The sequence below is a fragment of the Ovis aries genome, chromosome 11 (assembly GCF_016772045.2).
Source record: "Ovis aries strain OAR_USU_Benz2616 breed Rambouillet chromosome 11, ARS-UI_Ramb_v3.0, whole genome shotgun sequence".
NCBI classification, from domain to species: domain Eukaryota; kingdom Metazoa; phylum Chordata; class Mammalia; order Artiodactyla; family Bovidae; genus Ovis; species Ovis aries.
Genome location: NC_056064.1, coordinates 19,805,768 through 19,823,807, shown reverse-complemented (window position 1 = coordinate 19,823,807; position 18,040 = coordinate 19,805,768). Strand labels below are relative to the sequence as shown.

General features: G+C 49.9%; 2 protein-coding genes across 2 annotated transcripts in view; one reads left to right on the top strand and one right to left on the bottom strand.

Annotated features, from left to right (window-relative positions):
• The window catches only part of SLC46A1 (solute carrier family 46 member 1), a 17,657-nt gene extending 13,924 nt beyond the window's left edge, over positions 1-3,733 (top strand). The window contains exon 7 of the transcript XR_009595510.1: positions 1,547-3,733. The gene's annotated coding sequence lies outside the window, so the exon portion shown is untranslated. The remainder of the gene's footprint in view (positions 1-1,546) is intronic.
• Positions 1-18,040, bottom strand: part of SARM1 (sterile alpha and TIR motif containing 1) — a 26,833-nt gene extending 8,793 nt beyond the window's left edge. Inside the window, exons 1-7 of the mRNA XM_027975237.3 lie at positions 17,190-18,040; positions 7,777-8,395; positions 4,986-5,198; positions 4,589-4,680; positions 4,270-4,505; positions 1,687-1,789; positions 1,422-1,611 (exon numbers count right to left, since the gene is read on the bottom strand). Coding sequence (XP_027831038.1) covers positions 1,422-1,611; positions 1,687-1,789; positions 4,270-4,505; positions 4,589-4,680; positions 4,986-5,198; positions 7,777-8,395; positions 17,190-17,659 — 1,923 coding nt within the window. The 5' untranslated portion in view covers positions 17,660-18,040. The remainder of the gene's footprint in view (positions 1-1,421; positions 1,612-1,686; positions 1,790-4,269; positions 4,506-4,588; positions 4,681-4,985; positions 5,199-7,776; positions 8,396-17,189) is intronic.

Below are 18,040 nucleotides of genomic sequence, written 5' to 3'. Positions count from 1 at the left end.
TCTGAAGAAAGTGCATGGGCTTTGGAGTCAGAGAGACAAGAGTTCAAAGCCCAATTCTGATTTCTGCCCCAGCAGGGTGGCCATTAGAAAAATTATTCTACTTCTCTGAGCCTCAGTTTCTTCATCTGTAAAATGAGAAGGCAATACCAGTAATAATGTAGGTTTTCGGCACTTTTCTCATGCCTACCTTTGTTTTTTGCTCATGCTGTTTCCCTGCCTCTGATGCCTTCTCTTCCACTGACATAAATTCTTTAGACTCCTCAAGTTCTGCTTCTTCCATGAAGTCTCTGATTTTCCAGCCCTTGATGCTCTTTCTGTTCTTCATGTTCTTATAGCAAGTAAGAATTTCACCTACCTGACTTTACACTGACGCCAATTTATATATGATCTAGTCATTCTGGGCATATTCTTGTCTCCTTCGCTACTTTAGGACAAGGCCTCTATCCATATGACTACTTCTTCCCTTAGCCCTGGTCCCAGTTTCTGCTGACTAATGAGTAATGATTAATAATCTACAGATGTGATACCCATCCATCCATCATCCATCCATTCTACAAGTACTCAATAAGTTTTACTATGTGTTACGCACTCAGGATACAATGGGGAAATTACGCAGTAGTACTACTCACAATAATTATATTAACAATAATAATTGCTGCCATTATACAGCAATTATGTGCCAGGCATTCTGCTAGGCACTTCACAAATTTTAGCTCTTTTAATCCTTATAACACTACCCTAGGGAGGTAGGTACTATAATTATCCCACTTTCCAGTAATAAACATGAAACTCAGGAATTAAGTCACTTGCCCAAAGCCAGACCCAGGATTTAAACTCACAGCTTTGCATTAACTTTTCCACTGTGCCTATCACTATGCTTCCCTGCCTCCCTCCCCTCACAGAGGTTATTTTTCAAAGCATGTTGTTCCCTCTCTAACCCTCACAACAGTTCTATGAGGTGAACAGGACAGGTAAGTTATCCTCATTTTGTAGATGAGAAAACTGGGGCTCGGTGAGCTAAGTAAGTTGCTACAGTCCTAGTACAGTCACAGTGGTGGCTCCTGACTTCCAGCTGGGCCATGGAAGTTGCTGGCATATGCAGACAAGAAAGAGAATAGACCACTAGTGGGAAGCTGCTATGTAACACAGAGAGCCCACCCTGGCACTCTGTGATGACCGAGAGGGGTGGGATGGGTGGGACACTCAGGAGGGAGGTGACATACATATATAACTCAGACCGATTCATGGTGTACGGCAGCAACCAACACAATATTGTAAAGCAATTATCCCCCAATTTAAAAAAATACACCGAAAATAGCAGAAACATATAAAAATAAAATAAAACATAAACTAAAAGGCTGAGAGGGGAAGCTGAGCCTGGGCCACAGGCCAGCTCTGGGGCCGCCGAGGCCGGCACTTGCCTTGTGCACCCAGTCCTTGCAGCCGTCGTCTTGCATGCACCTGTCTAGAGCCCCAGCCGACAAAACCAGCACAAAGTTGCGGGCCTCCATGATACTCTGGATGAGCTTGTCCTTGAACTTCCCAGCTTCCAGCTTCTCCACGTCGATGAAGACACTGAAGCCGTGCAGCTGCAGATGCACCTTCAGGAGGCTGCCAGGAGGACCAGGGTCACTGCCGGGACCTCACCCCGAGGCCCCAGGCTGCCTGCCGGCCCGCCCCCCTCACCTGGCCAGCTGGGAGCCTGTATTCCGCCGGTAGCTGATGAAGACGTCTGGAGTGTCCCCGCCGGGCTTGCCACCGGTGCAGGGCAGCGGGGAATGTAGCATTTCTGAAGCAGACAAGAGACAGTTTGGTGACGGTGGGCCTTTCCCATCATTCACCACGAGGTACATCAGCCCCTGCACACCCAGCCCTCTCGGCCCATCCCAGGCAGAGTGGCTTGCTCCCAAAATAGAGAGGGCTTCCCTGGTGGTCCAATGGTTAAGAAGCTGTTGGCCGATGCAGGGGACACGGGTTCAATCTCTGGTCTGGGAAGATCCCAGATGCTGCAGGGCAACTGAGCCTTGAGAGCCACAACTACTGAGCCCGTGCTCTGCAACAAGAGAAGCCACCTTAATGAGAAGCCTGTGCACTGCAACGAAGAATAGCCCCACTCACCGCAACTAGAGAAAGCCCACGCAGCAGTGAAGACCCAGTCCAGTCAAAAATGAATAAGTAAATAAATAATCCAATTTCGAGTGTGTCACTGCCCCCGCTTAAAAACTGTGCACGAGTTCCTACTCCCTACAGAAGGTGTTGGTAAGCTATTTTTGCTGAAGCACCCTCTTGTTTTTAAAAAATTAAATCTCAGGGATGTATTGGGAGCTGCAGTGTAAAAATGATAGAAATTAATCTGCTTTGGTTCAAGCAAAAGAATGGAGCCAAAGCCCAGTCCCTGTCCCCTGTGCGAGCTTAGTGCATACTTAGTGAATGAATGGCTGAATGAAAATAATCAATCTTATACTAGTCAGACAACACTCACAATGTCGTCTGTTTATGAGGTAGCAAGGCAGAGATTGAAACCCCAGTTGTCATTTAATGACTCTAATAACCTTAGAAAATGTATTTAAATCTTAGTTTCATCATCTGTAAAATTAACACCTACGATGGAAATGTTCTTTATCTTTAATTCAGATAGTGGTTACACAGGGGTAGGCATTCGAAACTGTTCAAGCTGGACACTTTTAAAGTATACCTCTTTTATTCTTTAAAAGCTGACTTAAAAAATTAACACCCATGGCACAAAATGGATGTAGAGATGGAATAATATCTATTTAACACTTAATCAAGGGCTTCCTTGGTGGCGCAGTGAAGAAGAATTTGCCTGCCAGTGCAGGGAACACGGATTCAATCCCTGTGCTGGGAAGATTCCCCATGCCGCGGAGCAACTAAGCCCTGGCGCCTTGAGACACGACTGCCGAGCCGGTGTGCCGCAACTACTGCAGCCTGCGCCCGCGAGGGCCTGTGCTTGGCAACAAGAGAAGTCACCATGATGAGAAACCTGAGCACTGCAATGAAGACCAGCCAGCTCACCGCAACTAAACTAGAGAAAATCCGCGGGCAGCAGGGAAGACCCAGCACAGCCAAAAATAACATTTTAAAAGCTTCATCAGGACCTGGTCTATAGCAATTGGTGATATACATTAGCTATATAGTAAATTAGTAAATTAAATTAATAAATCAAGAGGGCTGCTAGAACCCTAGAATTCACCCTGACCTCCCTAAAGCACCCACACTTTGTAAGCTGTCGGGTAATAGGATAAGCCCCTTGCCTTCCCACCCACATCCCCTGTATGCAGCCCCCAGGCGGTCTTACCTCCGCACTTGCTCACACTGCTCCCTCCACCTGGACCGCTCTTCCTGCTACCACCATCCCCTCTGCCACCCCCAGTACAGCCTGCAAGACCTGGGCAGCCCACCCCACGTCTCCACAGCCCAGGCCTGGGCGCACAGGATAGCTGGTGCTTCCTCTAGGCTCCCACTGGAGTCCTAGGCATGCTACCCGCTGCCCTCATGTGCTTGTTCATATATCTGCCTTCCTCCCACCCTCCTACCCACCTCAGACTGGGAACTTGGTTTGTTTTGTTTTTTCACAGTAATCACTCATTTGCATTTAAAAAAATTGTATCATCCAATCAGTCAGCTCTTAATACTATAGATTTTAGAGTAGAAAAGTCATACTGTATACTTCTTATGTCAGGCTTGCGTTGATTATGTTTATGAGATTTGTGCACACTGTGGGTGGAGCTCATTCATTTCCATTGCTGTCTCAGTTTCCTTCCTATGCGAATGCCACCGGTGATGGTCATTCAGGTTGTTTCTAGCCTGGGGCTATGAGAAACACAACTGCTTAGACTGGGAACTTCTTGAGGGCAAAGTGCATGTTAGCCACTCAGCCGAGTCCGTTTTTTGTGACCCCATGGACTGCAGCCCACCAGGCTCCTCTGTCCATGGAATTCTCCAGGCAAGAATACTGGAGTGGGTAGCCAGTCCCTTCTCCAGGGGATATTCCCGACTCAGGAATCAAACCCGGGTCTCCTACGTTGCAGGCATATTCTTGACGCCGTGAACTACCAGGGAAGCCAAAGTGCAACATACTCATCTTTGCATCCTCAGAGCGTGTGTGGCACAGCCGACATGCTCAGTCAATCAATCCATCAGTCCGCAGTGAGGCTCCAAGTCCCCGCGGGGCGTCTCCCCTCATCCCTCCAGGGCTGGCGCTGGGGCCGAAGCTGGGGCAGGGGTGGGGGCCCAGATGGGCAGGCTCACCTCTGGCGGCTGTGAGGATGCGGGCGCGGTGCACGCCCAGGCCGATGCCACAGTCCTCCAGGAGCTGCTGCTCGGACACGCGGTGCAGCAGCGAGCGGTCCAGGCCGCAGCTGACCAGGCCGTAGGTGTATTGGCGGAAGCGCGGGTCCAGGCTGCCCAGCCAGTCAGCCAAGTTGCTGCGGTCGCACGTTGCGTAGTTGGCGAAGGTCTTGAGCTCCGTGAGCTCCCGGCGGAACCTGCACCCAGGGGAGGAGAGGATGCTGAGGTCTTGACCGGGGAGCGAAGGGGGGTTAAAACAAGCGGGCTGGAGGCTCTGTACCTCTTGCGGGTGATGCCTGACTTCATGTCCAGGTCGGTCTGGAGTTCCTCGTCGGTGAGCCGCAGAAGCAGGTCTCCATCTACTTGCTGCTTCTGGAGGACGGGTCAGATGTGAGAGGCCCCCCTCCTCAGCCTGGGGACCCCACCCAGCACAAGATCATGGGGAGGGAGCTGGAGATAGCGCTGAGGGAGGTGGATGGGACCCAGATGAGAACCGTCAAGACTCAGGAAATGGCTGAGTACAGGCTCCCCACCCCGAGAAGGCCACCCCGGGTGCCTCAGGCGAGCGGTGCCGGGATGGGGCGCTGTCGCCTGTGTGCAGGGCGCCCCTAGCGGCCACGCGGCCCTCGGGGATGCGCTTGCTCCGACTGCCAGCCAGCGACCCCGTGCAGCTCTACCCGGAAATTCTCGCAGTACTGGGAGAAGCCGATCTGCTGCAGCCACGTCTGGACCTCGGCTTCCTTCCAGCTGGGCACGCTGGGCAGGATGCGCCGCGGCACCTCCTCGCCCAGCAGGCGCAGCGCGCGCTTGGCCAGCGCCGACGTGGTGCCATTAGTGGAGTAGGAGACGAGGCGTTTCAGGCTCTGGATGGCACCTATGTCGCTGAATACCTGGGGAAAAGTGTGGGGAGAGGAGGTCTTGGATGCACCAAATCACCAGCCACCCGGAACATGCCTGGTCCCTCCCCTCCCCTCTTCTCCCCGCTGTAACCACACTGTTTCCCCTTGCCTTGCCTTCATCCAATGAATCACTGAGTACTGTGAATTCCCCCTCCTGAAGCTCCCTCAGCTATTCACCAGGTCCCTCTCATGTCTCCCATCTACAACTGCTGCTGCCCTGGGATAAAGGCTAGATCTCAATATGGCTGCCAGCTTGGGCACCAGGCAGCCCCTCACCCCCCTCCCGCCCACCAATCCCTCCTCCTTCCATCCCCTTTCACCAAACCACCCACCCATGGAGGCTCTCCCTCCTCTGGGCCTCAGCTGTGCTATTTCCAGACCCTTAGATTTTCCAGCCTGCTTGTGGGAATCCTACTGATCTATTGGATCCAGATTGATTGGCACCTCCGCTATGCAGCCTGTTTTGATTCCCTCACAGCTGGGCCCACACCTCCAATTAGACCTGTGCCACACTCTAAATGCCATTGTTGTTAACTGATAGTGCAACTTCCACTGGACTGGAAGCTGAGGTCATGTCTTAATCATCCATGGGGTCCCATAATTGGCACACTGCAGGGCACTCACTGTGTCTTTATTAGACAGTTCTCACTTGGCCTTGCTGGGAAAGAGGTGCCAGAGTTGGTGGTCTTGGCTTTTGCCCAGACCCCCTCCTTGGGGTCCTCACTCTGTGCTTCCCTTTAAATCTCTCCTCCCAAAGCAGAATGGCCTGCTTTGTAACACCAGTCCTCCCATGGCCCCACGCTGGGTGCAGAGAGGAGAATCAGAAGCTCCTGGAACACCAGACCTTGGTAGAGGCCTCAGAGACCCCTAACACAATGGTCTCTTCTGGATCTATGGGAACACACACAATGGGTGGCAATCACCTGTGAGACACATTCCTCTGATGCCGCCTGTCCAGCCCCAGATGACCACTGTCATACAGACAGAGTCTGTCCATGCAATGTGCACCATTCTCTGTGCACCAGGGGTCACTAACCCCCCAAGCCTCCAGAGGAATACAAAGGAAGGAGAGTGACATTATGTGAAAGTAAAAGTCGCTCAGTTGTGTCCAACTCTTTGCGACCCAATGGACTGTACCCTGCCAGGCTCCTCCATTCATGGAATTTTCCAGGCAAGAATACTGGAGTGGGTTGCCATTTCCTTCTCCAGGGGATCTTCCTGACCCAGGGATCAAACCTGGGTCTCCTGCATTGCGGGCAGACTCTTTATCTTCTGTAATATTTAAAAAACAAATCCTAAAAACTTTTGATAATTTAACTATTAGTAGTCTCACATCCAGGGTAAAAACAGCTGCTGTGGTCTACTCCTTCAATTTTCCAGAGGACAAACATGAGACAAATAAAGGCCCAAGACTTCCCTGCAGTCAAGTGGTTAAGACTTCAGGCTTCCACTGCAGGAATGTAGGTTCAATCCCTGGTCAGGGAAGTGCTGCTTGCCATGAGTTTTAGCCAAAACTTTTAAAAGGCCCAGAGAGGGGAAGCCAGGTACCCAAGGTCACACAGCAAGTTAAAGTAGAGGGCAAAGGCTGTGGATCAGGCCCTGAGACTGGGAACCCCTTGGGACTCAGGTGGAGTTATCTGGCTGACACACAGATGTCCTGCCCCAAAACTGTCTCTATACTCCATCTCCTTCCTAAACTCCAGAGCCAAATGACAAAATGGCCCACTGGAGTGCCCCAGCTGGTCATTTCTGAGACACTTCAAACTCCAGGTGTTCCAATGAATTCACTTCCTGCCTACTCCCAACCTGTCTCACTGAGTTCACCTTATTTCAGTACCTGCTGCCATCACCCACTGGGCAGGCTGTGTCCAAAGCCAGGAGCCAACCTCTGATGCTTCCTCTTCTTCATCCAGCCACCCAGCAAGTCTTAATTCTATCTCTTCAGTACCTCTGGACGGAGAAGGCAATGGCAACCCACTCCAGTACTCTTGCCTGGAAAATCCCATGGGCAGAGGAGCCTGGTAGGCTACAGTCCATGGGGTCCCTGAGTGTTGGACACGACTGAGCGACTTCACTTTCACTTTCATGCATTGGAGAAGGAAATGGCAACCCACTCCAGTGTTCTTGCCTGGAGAATCCCAGGGACAGGGGAGCTTGGTGGGCTGCCGTCTATGGGGTCACACAGTCGGACACAACTGAAGTGACTTAGCAGCAGCAGCAGCACCTCTGAAATCTGTCTGCTCTCTCTGCCTCTCCTACCATGCCCCAGACCTGCACCATCCCAAGTGCCTCCTGCACGGCCTCCTATCTGACCCCCTGGCCTCCAGCCTCGCCCTTGGCAACACCAACTCTTTGCAGCTGTCAGGAAGGTCTTTGTCAAATGCTGGTGTCCTCTGTGTAAAACCTTGGTCTTGCCTTCAAGGCCACAATGACTAGTCTCTAATCTTTCTCCTTATTTCACCTAAACCTTATTTATACTTCAAGTCCCAGTTTAATGCCATTTCTTCCAGGAAGCCTTCCCAGATCTGTCTAATCCCCCATCCCCACTCCACCCTCCACCCGCACCCACCTTGGTCTTGCCCTGCCGACTCTTGATGGCTGCCTCCGCACAGAGATAGAAAGCCCCGACGCACTGCACCTCCAAGCGCGAAGAGTCGAGCAGCGGCACAAGACGCTGCAGGTCGTCAGGGGCACGGCCCTGGCTGGTGTCACTGGCGTCCACCATGCAGCGGGCGAAGTGCCCGGGATCCAGAGAGGCCACGAGCGGCTCCACGAGGTCCAGCGTGCCGGAGTGCTCCACCTCGCGCTCCACCTCCTTGTTGGTGGCCAGCACGGCCACGGCCAGGCAGGCGTGCAGGCGCAGCATCTCGTCCTCCTTGGAGAAGGCGAGCGGGAAGAGCCACTCGGCGGCACGCTTCTCCACCATGCGCCGCTGCACCGCCTGGCCCCCGTGCAGCGCGCAGTTGGCTAGCGCCAGAGCGCAATGACGGAGCAGCGCCTGGTCCGTGCGGCGGCACCAATACAGCACCGCGTCCAGGCCGCCGGCTGTCACCAGCTTCTGGCACGTCTCCTCCGAATGCTTGAACATGTGCTCCAAGATGCCAGCCATACTGCGCTCCAGCTCCACCGGCTCACGCTCCTTTGCCAGGTTCAGGATCACGCCCAGCCCAATGCGCGCCACGCGGTCCCTGCCGAGAGAAAACATGAGGGAGAAGTGGAGTTGCTGAGGCCTGGGGTGCTTGTCTTAACCTCACAGGGGTCACGGCCTCATCAGTTATCCCCTCTGGGCCTCGTTATAGTGTCAAATAGGACATGAGTCTGGGCCTCCCTGCCTCCCTCACCTCCTTCACTTCCTGCTCTGGTGCTGTATGCTTAGTCTCTCGGTCGTGTCCGACTCTTTGCGACCCCATGGACTGCAGCCCACCAGGCTCCTTTGTCCATTCCATGGGATTCTCCAGGCAAGGATACTGTAGTGGCTTGCCATGCCCTCCTCCAGAGGATCATCCCAACCTGGGTCTCCGGCATTACAGGTGCATTCTTTACCTACTGAGCCACTATGGAGAACCAGACTTCTCTGATTGTAAGGATACTCCATCCTGGCCACCGGCTTTCCAGGTGGCGCTAGTGGTAAAGAACCTGTCTGCCAATGCAGGAGACGAAAAAGACTCAGGTTCAACCCCTGGGTTGGTTTGATCCCCTAGAGGAGGACATGGTAACCCACTCCAGTATTCTTGTCTGGAGAATCCCATGGATAGAGGCGCCTGGCCAGCTACAGTCCATAGGGTCACAAAGAGTCGGACATGACTGAATGCGTATATGCATCAGTAAGCAGTGCATGCTAGCATGCATCCTGGTCGCATCCATTGCCTCCAGGACTCATTTTCCTGGAGTAGCAGTATGTGGGGTGGTTTAAGAATTCTAGCTCTAGGGACTTCTGTGGTGGTCCAGTGGCTAAGACTCCACACTCCCAATGCAGGGGGCTGGGGTTCGATCCCTGGTCAGGGAACTGGATCCCACTTGCTGCAACTGAGTTAACATGCCAAGACCAAAGATTCCACATGCTGCAAGGGAGACTGAAGATCCTGCATGCTGCAACTAAGACCCAGCTGCGCCAAAAAACTAAATAAAATAGTTTAAAAAATCCTAGCTCTAGAGCAGATCCCCTGGGTCCTGGTAACTTCTCTATTGTCTACTAGTTGTGCGACCTTGTGTACCTTCCTTCATTCTTTTCCTCATCTCATAAACAAGATAGAAGCAATTCCTACCCCTACGATTATTATGAGAACCAATGTAATAATCCATGTAAAGTGCTTGGCACAGTACCTGACTCATGGAAAAGACTCCATAAATGTTAACTCTTTATCATTTGAAGTGTCACTTGAAGGACCCTATTCTTGGACTTGCCTTTCAATTTCTCGTCACTCTGTGCTCTGTGACTGGAGTGTATTTATTTATTCATTTAACAGATCTTTTATTGAGGACTTACGTGTGCCAGGCACAGCACTAGGGGGTGAAGTTAAACAGTGACAAAGAGAGACTGGAGTTTATACACAGCTAATATGGAGACAAATGGTAAAGTCAACAATGTGTGAACAGAATAACAGTTATCTGATCAAAATGATAGCAAAACCAGGTGACAAAATGGAGAGTGCCTGGGCAGAGGGATATGTCTAGGGAGGTGACATCTGAGAGTTAAATGTCCAGAGACCCCTGCTTGCAAGTATCTGGAAGATAAATATAAAAAGCAGAGAGAACAGCGAGAACAAAAGCCCCAAAGCCGGATGAGCATGGCATTTTCCAGGAAGAGAAAGAAGATCAGAGATATTTGCAGTGTCTAAAACCAACAAGGAAAGATATAAAATCAATAAAGGATTCATATGTAGAAAGGATATATAAATAAATATTCAAATCAACATACAAAAGGCAGTAAATCCACCAGAAAAGGGGTGAAAGATACAATCGGGGAATTACAAAAGGAAATTCAGAACATTAACAAGCAACTAAAGAGATGCTCTAATTCACTAGTAATCAGAGAAATAAACATTAAAACAGCTGTCACTCTACACCCATGAAAGGGGCAAAAAGCAGGAGTTACTTCAAGTGGTTGAGTTGGAAGTTTGAAGGGAAGAGGGAGGAAAGAGTTCTGGGGGTCTTTTGAGCCAGCTCAAAACATTCGGACTTCATTTTTCTAAAAAATTTTTTGTTCATGTATTTATTTGTATTTTAGATTGTGTTGGGTCTTTTCTCGCTGCACACAGGCTTTTTCTCTAGTGTGACAAGCGGGATCTACTTTCTAGTTGTGGTGTATGGACTTCTTGCTGTGGTGGCTTCTCTTGTGGAGCTCCAGGCGCACATGCTTCAGAAGTTGTGGTACTGGGACTTAGTTGAAAACGAGGCATATGGAATCTTCCCAGACCAGGGACAGAACCAGTGTCCCCTGCATTGCAAGGCAGATTCTTAACCACTAGACCACCAGGGAAGCCCCTGAACTTCATTCTGACAGCAAATGGGGAGCCACTGAAAGGTTTTCAAGAAGGGGAGTGACCTGGTAACACACGGATTTTAGGAAACTCATTCTGGCTGTTATGGGGAAGACAGTCAATGGGAGAGAGCTTGGAGGCCAGGAGAGCAGGCAGGAGAGTTGCCACACTCCAGCAGAGGTGAAAGTGTCCTGTCTTCCTGACTTCCACCAGTGATGCCCCTCAAAGACTTACAGGCCCAGCCAGCCATCAATTCCTTGCCCAGGGAGCACCACAGCGACCACAGTGCTTGTGACTCTGAGTCCACTGCAGGGCCCAGCTGAGCCCAGAACATGGCCTGAGGCCAGGACAACTTTGCTGATCTGATCACTGAGCTTCTCTGCAGCCCAAAGGAACAGATGGGTTCCAATCATCCACTCGGGCAGTCAGCACTACAGTTGTTCCTTTAACCAATGAGAAAGCCAAAGCTCAGAGAGGTTACATGGCATGCCCAGGGTTACACAGCTGGTGGGAGGCACAGCTGGGATTTAAATTCACATCTGTTTGTCTTCAGGCCTCAAGATCCTTCATCTGCACTTTGTGCTTCCAGAACAATCTGACTATATATACTCCAAGTTTATCAGAGCCAGGAATTGCTTCAGTTCAGTTCAGTTCAGTCTCTCAGTCATGTCCAACTCTTTGCGACTGCATCAATCGCAGCACACCAGGCCTCCCTGTCCATCACCAACTCCCGGAGTTCACTCAGACTCATGTCCATTGTGTCAGTGATGCCATCCAGCCATCTCATCCTCTGTCGTCCCCTTCTCCTCCTGCCCCCAATCCCTCCCAGCATCAGAATCTTTTCCAATGAGTCAACTCTTCGCATGAAGTGGCCAAAGTACTGGAGTTTCAGCTTTAGCATCATTCCTTCCAAAAAAATCCCAGGGCTGATCTCCTTCAGAATGGACTGGTTGGATCTCCTTGCAGTCCAAGGGACTCTCAAGAGTCTTCTCCAACACCACAGTTCAAAAGCATCAATTCTTCAGCGCTCAGCCTTCACAGTCCAACTCTCACATCCATACATGACCACTGACTGGAAAAACCATAGCCTTGACTAGACGGACGTTAGTCGGCAAAGTAATGTCTCTGCTTTTGAATATGCTATCTAAGTTGGTCATAACTTTTCTTCCAAGGAGTAAGGGTCTTTTAATTTCATGGCTGCAGTCATCATCTGCAGTGATTTTGGACCCCCCAAAAATAAAGTCTGACACTGTTTCCAATATTTCCCCATCTATTTCCCATGAAGTGATGGGACCAGATGCCATGATCTTTGTTTTCTGAATGTTGAGTTTTAAGCTGACTTTTTCACTCTCCTCTTTTACTTTCATAAAGAGGCTTTTTAGTTCCTCTTCACTTTCTGCCATAAGGGTGGTGTCATCTGCGTATCTGAGGTTATTGATATTTCTCCCGGCAATCTTAATTCCAGCTTGTGTTTCTTCCAGTCCAGCGTTTCTCATGATGTACTTTGCATAGAAGTTAAATAAGCAGGGTAACAATATACAGCCTTGACATGCTCCTTTTCCTATTTGGAACCAGTCTGTTGTTCCATGTCCAGTTCTAACTGTTGCTTCCTGACCTGCATATAGATTTCTCAAGAGGCAGGTCAGATGGTCTGGTATTCCCATCTCTTTCAGAATTTTCCACAGTTTATTGTGATCCACACGATCAAAGGCTTTGGCATAGTCAATAAAGCAGAAATAGATGTTTTCTGGAACTCTCTTGCTTTTTTGATAATTCAATGGATGTTGGCAATTTGATCTCTGGTTCCTCTGCCTTTTCTAAAACCAGCTTGAACATCTGGAAGTTCACGGTTCATGTATTCCGAAGCCTGGCTTGGAGAATTTTGAGCATTACTTTACTAGCATGTGAGATGAGTGCAATTGTGCGGTAGTTTGAGCATTCTTTGGCATTTCCCTTCTTTGGGATTGGACTGAAAACTGACCTTTTCCAGTCCTGTGGCCACTGCTGAGTTTTGCAAATTTGCTGGCATATTGAGTGCAGCACTTTCATAGCATCAACTTTCAGGATTTGAAATAGCTCAACTGGAATTCCATCACCTCCACTAGCTTTGTTCGTAGTGATGCTTTCTAAGGCCCACTTGACTTCACATTCCAAGATGTCTGGCTCTAGATGAGTGATCACACCATCGTGATTATCCGGGTCATGAAGATCTTTTTTGTACAGTTCTCCTGTGTATTCTTGCCACCTCTTCTTAATATCTTCTGCTTCTGTTAGGTCCATACCATTTCTGTCCTTTATCGAGCCCATCTTTGCATGAAATGTTCCCTTGGTATCTCTAATTTTCTTGAAGAGATCTCTAGTCTTTCCCATTCTGTTCTTTTCCTCCATTTCTTTGCAATGATCACTGAAGAAGGCTTTCTTATCTCTTCTTGCTATTCTTTGGAACTCTGCATTCAGATGCTTATATCTTTCCTTTTCTCCTTTGCTTTTCACTTCTCTTCTTTTCACAGCTATTTGTAAGGCCTCCCCAGACAGCCATTTTGCTTTTTTGCATTTCTTTTCCATGGGGATGGTCTTGATCCCTGTCTCCTGTACAATGTCACGAACCTCATTCTATAGTTCATCAGGCACTCTATCTATCAGATCTAGGCCCTTAAATCTATTTCTCGCTTCCACTGTATAATCATAAGGGATTTGATTTAGGTCATACCTGAACGGTCTAGCGGTTTTCCCTACTTCAATTTGAGTCTGAATTTGGTAATAAGGAGTTCATGATGTGAGCCACAGTCAGCTCCTGGTCTTGTTTTTGTTGACTGTATAGAGCTTCTCCATCTTTGGCTGCAAAGAATATACTCAATCTGATTTCGGTGTTGACTATCTGGTGATGTCCATGTGTAGAGTCTTCTCTTGTGTTGTTGGAAGAGGGTGTTTGCTATGACCAGTGCATTTTCTTGGCAAAACTCTATTAGTCTTTGCCCTGCTTCATTCTGCATTCCAAGGCCAAATTTGCCTGTTACTCCAGGTATTTCTTGACTTCCTACTTTTGCATTCCAGTCCCCTATAATGAAAAGGACATCTTTTTTGGGTGTTAGTTCTAAAAGGTCTTGTAGGTCTTCATAGAACCGTTCAACTTCAGCTTCTTCAGCATTACTGGTTGGGGCATAGACTTGGATTACTGTGATATTGAATGGTTTGCCTTGGAAACGAACAGAGATTATTCTGTCGTTTTTGAGATTGCATCCAAGTACTGCATTTCAGACTCTTGTTGACGGTGATGGCTACTCCATTTCTTCTGAGGGGTTCCTCCCTGCAGTAGTAGATGTAATGGTCATCTGAGTTAAATTCACCCATTCCAGTCCATTTTAGTTCGCTGATTCCTAGAATGTTGACGTTCACTCTTGCCATCTCCTGTCTGATCACTTCCAATTTGTCTTGATTCATGGACCTGACATTCCAGGTTCCTACGCAATACTGCTCTTTACAGCATTGGACCTTGCTTCTATCACCAGTCACATCCACAGCTGGGTATTGTTTTTGCTTTGGCTCCATCCCTTCATTCTTTCTAGAGTTATTTCTCCACTGATCTCCAGTAGCATGTTGGGCACCTCCTGACCTGGGAAGTTCCTCTTTCAGTATCCTATCATTTTGCTTTTTCATACTGTTCATGGGGTTCTCAAGGCAGGAATTGCTTAAGAAATCTCTAATCCAACAACACCCTCATTCCTGAGGCTCAGTGAAGGGAAGGGCATGTTAAAAAGCAACAATTCAGAGAGAGAACTTTATTCTTTTTTTTTAGGAATTCTATAAGGACTGTATTTTACTTTTTGATGAGGATCATATTTAAAGTCTTTATTGAATTTGTGATAATGCTGTTTTCTTTTTTCTTGTCATGCAGCTTGCAAGCTCTCAGCTCCCCAACCAGGGACTGCACTCAGGTCACGGCAATGAAAGCCCAGGATCCTAACCACTAGGCCGCTAGAGAACTCCTAAGTTTTCATTTCTTGAACCTCAGCCCTCAGCTTTCTCTATGCACTTGGCATCTTTATAGAGTTGAACTCTGCACTTATTATAAGAATTAGTCACTCAATTCCCAATTCTTCTGTAGCCTTAGAGGCCTTAGAAGTCTAGGTTCAAATCACAACTTGAAAGGAAGGGTAAACTACACACATATACACATAGACAAGCCTGTATATATACTGATAATACACACATATATGCAAGTGCTTATATATGTACAGACTCTCTCAGGAAAGACACACAAGAAACTCATTTCTCCAATTTGCCTCCAGGGAAGGGGCCTGGATAGACAGAACTTTTAAGTGTATACCTTTTTTGTACTTTCCATCGAATTTAAGTGCAATAATTTTTTTCCTTTTTCTTTCTTTGTTAAAACACACCCCCTCCCCTCATTCACTGTGTATTCTTGGAAAAGTCATTTGCCCCATATGGTCTTCTGAAGGGGGCAGGCTGTGATTTTATTTATTTATTTGGCTGTGTCAGGTCTTCGTTGCAGCATGCGGGACAGGGGATCCAGTAGCTCTGAGGCATGTGAGATCTTAGTTCTCAGACAGGGATCAAACCTGCATGCCCTGAATTGCCAGGTGGATTTTTAACCGCTGGACCCCTGGGGAAGTCCCCAGGTCGTGAATTTAGAGGACTAGCAGTGAGAGTGTGGTGGGACCAGGCTCAGAGGGCCTTACCCTGTAGGGCTTCTCCTGGTATTTCAGGGTCAATGAACCTGTGACCTAAGCCCCCAGGCAGTAAGTGTGGCAGCACCCCGGGGAGAAGAGAGCTGCAGGAAAGAGAACGGCAAAAGGAGTGGATACACCGATGGAAGAACCTCCTTTAAGAGGAAGCTGGTTGGTGGAGGAAGGAAAAGATTTCATAAACACAAATTCTCAGTGTGTCACCACACTCTTTCCCACCTTGCCCTTTCAGCCTCCTCTCCAAGTAGGAGTGGGGGAAATTCTGCCTTTCTCTGTGACGATTTTGATCTTTTGATCAGAACCTGCCTCAGTGGGTTCTGTCCTTGGTCCTGAAGTGATGCCAACCAGCATGTTATTTCTTGGAACCAGAGACATGGTTAGTGTGACTCCTCTTTCAGTAATTCCGAACCAGATTAGGATTGCTTTCAACTTTGAAAAATAGTGCTATTTGCATCTTGAAGGCTTCCTTTTCTTAGGGGGTTGGCTGTTGCACCCTTTCTCTAAGAGTCCAGGTTAGAGCTGCCCCATCCTACATACAGGACACACCCTTGGGCCCTGGCCCATCACATCCAATGAGAGCCTGCTCCATTTGCTAGCCCTTCACGTTCACAGCCCATCTCCATCAGGAAGATTAATGACTTACTGAACAACCCTAACTTGGTCTTCCAACTTAAACTGTTTTATTCATGCATTTTTGACAGTTGTATCATTTCCACCAACCACAAGGCTATCTTTCCTTTTTGAAAATGCCCGTTATCCATGTCCATCACACTTGTGAGAGCTTCATAAACGGACAGCGACCCTTCCAAAACCCTTCTAAACGTGAGGGGTCTGAGAATTCAGTGTGAGACTGGAGTGTGAAAGTCTAGTCTGCTCCGGCATGAGAGGGGAGAGAAAGTGGGTTGGGATCCTCATATTCCAGGAGAGATTCTGAAAGACAGGAGAGAGGGGCCACCAGGCTTCAGTTGGACCCCGCCTGCTATATCTTGGTTCGTGTGGGGAAGATGCAGCTGCCTAGCTCCACACTTCAGCCCCCCCTTCCCCCACCCATCCTCTCAACTGAAAACCTCCTGTTCCCCATTAGCAGGCAGAGTATGAGATTATGTCTGCCCCTGTGACATGAAACAAAATGAAAGAGAAAGCAGGAAGTGGATTAGGGGTGACATGAAGGCAGCAAGTAATCTTGCTGCTGCTGCTAAGTCGATTCAGTCATGTCTGACTCTGTGCGACCCCATAGACAGCAGCCCACCAGGCTCCGCCATCCCTGGGATTCTCCAGGCAAGAATACTGGAGTGGCTTGCCATTTCCTTCTCCTTAGGTTAGCGCTCATTTCAGCCTGGGAAGAGAGGAAAGGTATCCCCCCTCCTGTTTTCTGAGCAATGTGTCCTCCTCTCTTAGTGGGAGGGAGATGGTATGGCAGAGTGAAGGTTATACAAAAGGATACCCAGTCCAAGGGGAGAAGGACTGTGGGTTCAGAGGATCCCATTTCCATCCTCAGAACCAGGGACAGATTCACGACCTACTACTCCATTCCTCTCTCCCTGTCTCATTCCTCACCCCACCAGCTCTGGGAGTGAATGCTGACTGCACCATTAGTTCACTCTGTGACTGCTGTACAAGTCATTAAACTCTTCCAAGGCTCAGTTTCCTCATCTGTAAAATGGACACGCTGGTTCTCAACAGGGATATAATGCAAGGATTTGTGAGTTGAGGCAGGAAAGGCACAGCGCAAAGCACTGGAGACCCAGGCGACCCCACATCCCGTGGCGCCCTCCGCCCCAGCCCGGCCCCCTCACCGGTTCTCGGCCACCAGGATCTGCTCCAACAGGCGGGCAGCCTGCACGCGCGTCTCCAGCTCCGGCGCCTGGAGCAGGTGTAGCAGCAGGTCCAGGCCACCTTCCAGGCGGATAGCGTCGCACAGGCCTTGGGCTACCTCGCGGCCCATGGCCGGTAGCAGCCAGGCCTCCTCCACAAGCTGGAAAATTTCAGTTAGGCTGGCTCCCAAGGCCCGCACGCTGCCTGCCTGCTTCAGCGCCGAGAGCGCCTGCTGCAGCTCGGGCAGTGCGCGCTCCAGGGCGTCCTGCACCTCGGTGCTTCCCCCCGGCGATACAGCGCGGGGCCTGCGGCTGCCCGCCACCCACCATTGGCTCGCGCCGGCACCCCCGTCCGGCCCCGGCACCGCTAGCCGCTCGGCGTCCGGCCGTGGGCCCGACATGGCGAAGAAACGGCAGAGCTTGTAGGCGGAGAGCAGCAGCGTCAGGACCATGGGCGCGGGGCTGCGGGGAACATCCCCTGTCTGGAGGGGCGGGGCCCGGCGGGGCGACCGAGATGCAGGAGGGAGGGTGGAGAGAAGGGGACCAGGCAAGGGCACCGAACAGAAGTTTGGGGAAAGGGTGAAAGCAGGATCTGGGACTAAGAGGTTGTGGTGGGGGACGCAGGGCCCAGCTGTCGGGGACAGGCGGGAGGAGAGAGCGGGAAAGGCTAGGAAATTGGACCCAGGCGCGGGAGGGTTTAGGAAGCAGCAACTAGAACAAAGAGTGGCTCCAGTTCCTGTTAGGTTCGCTGAGATGCTCTGCAGCAGCCCCACCCCTGAGAAGCGGCGGACCGCGAGCCGACACCCCTCCTCTGAGTCTTCCGGGGCTCCTCC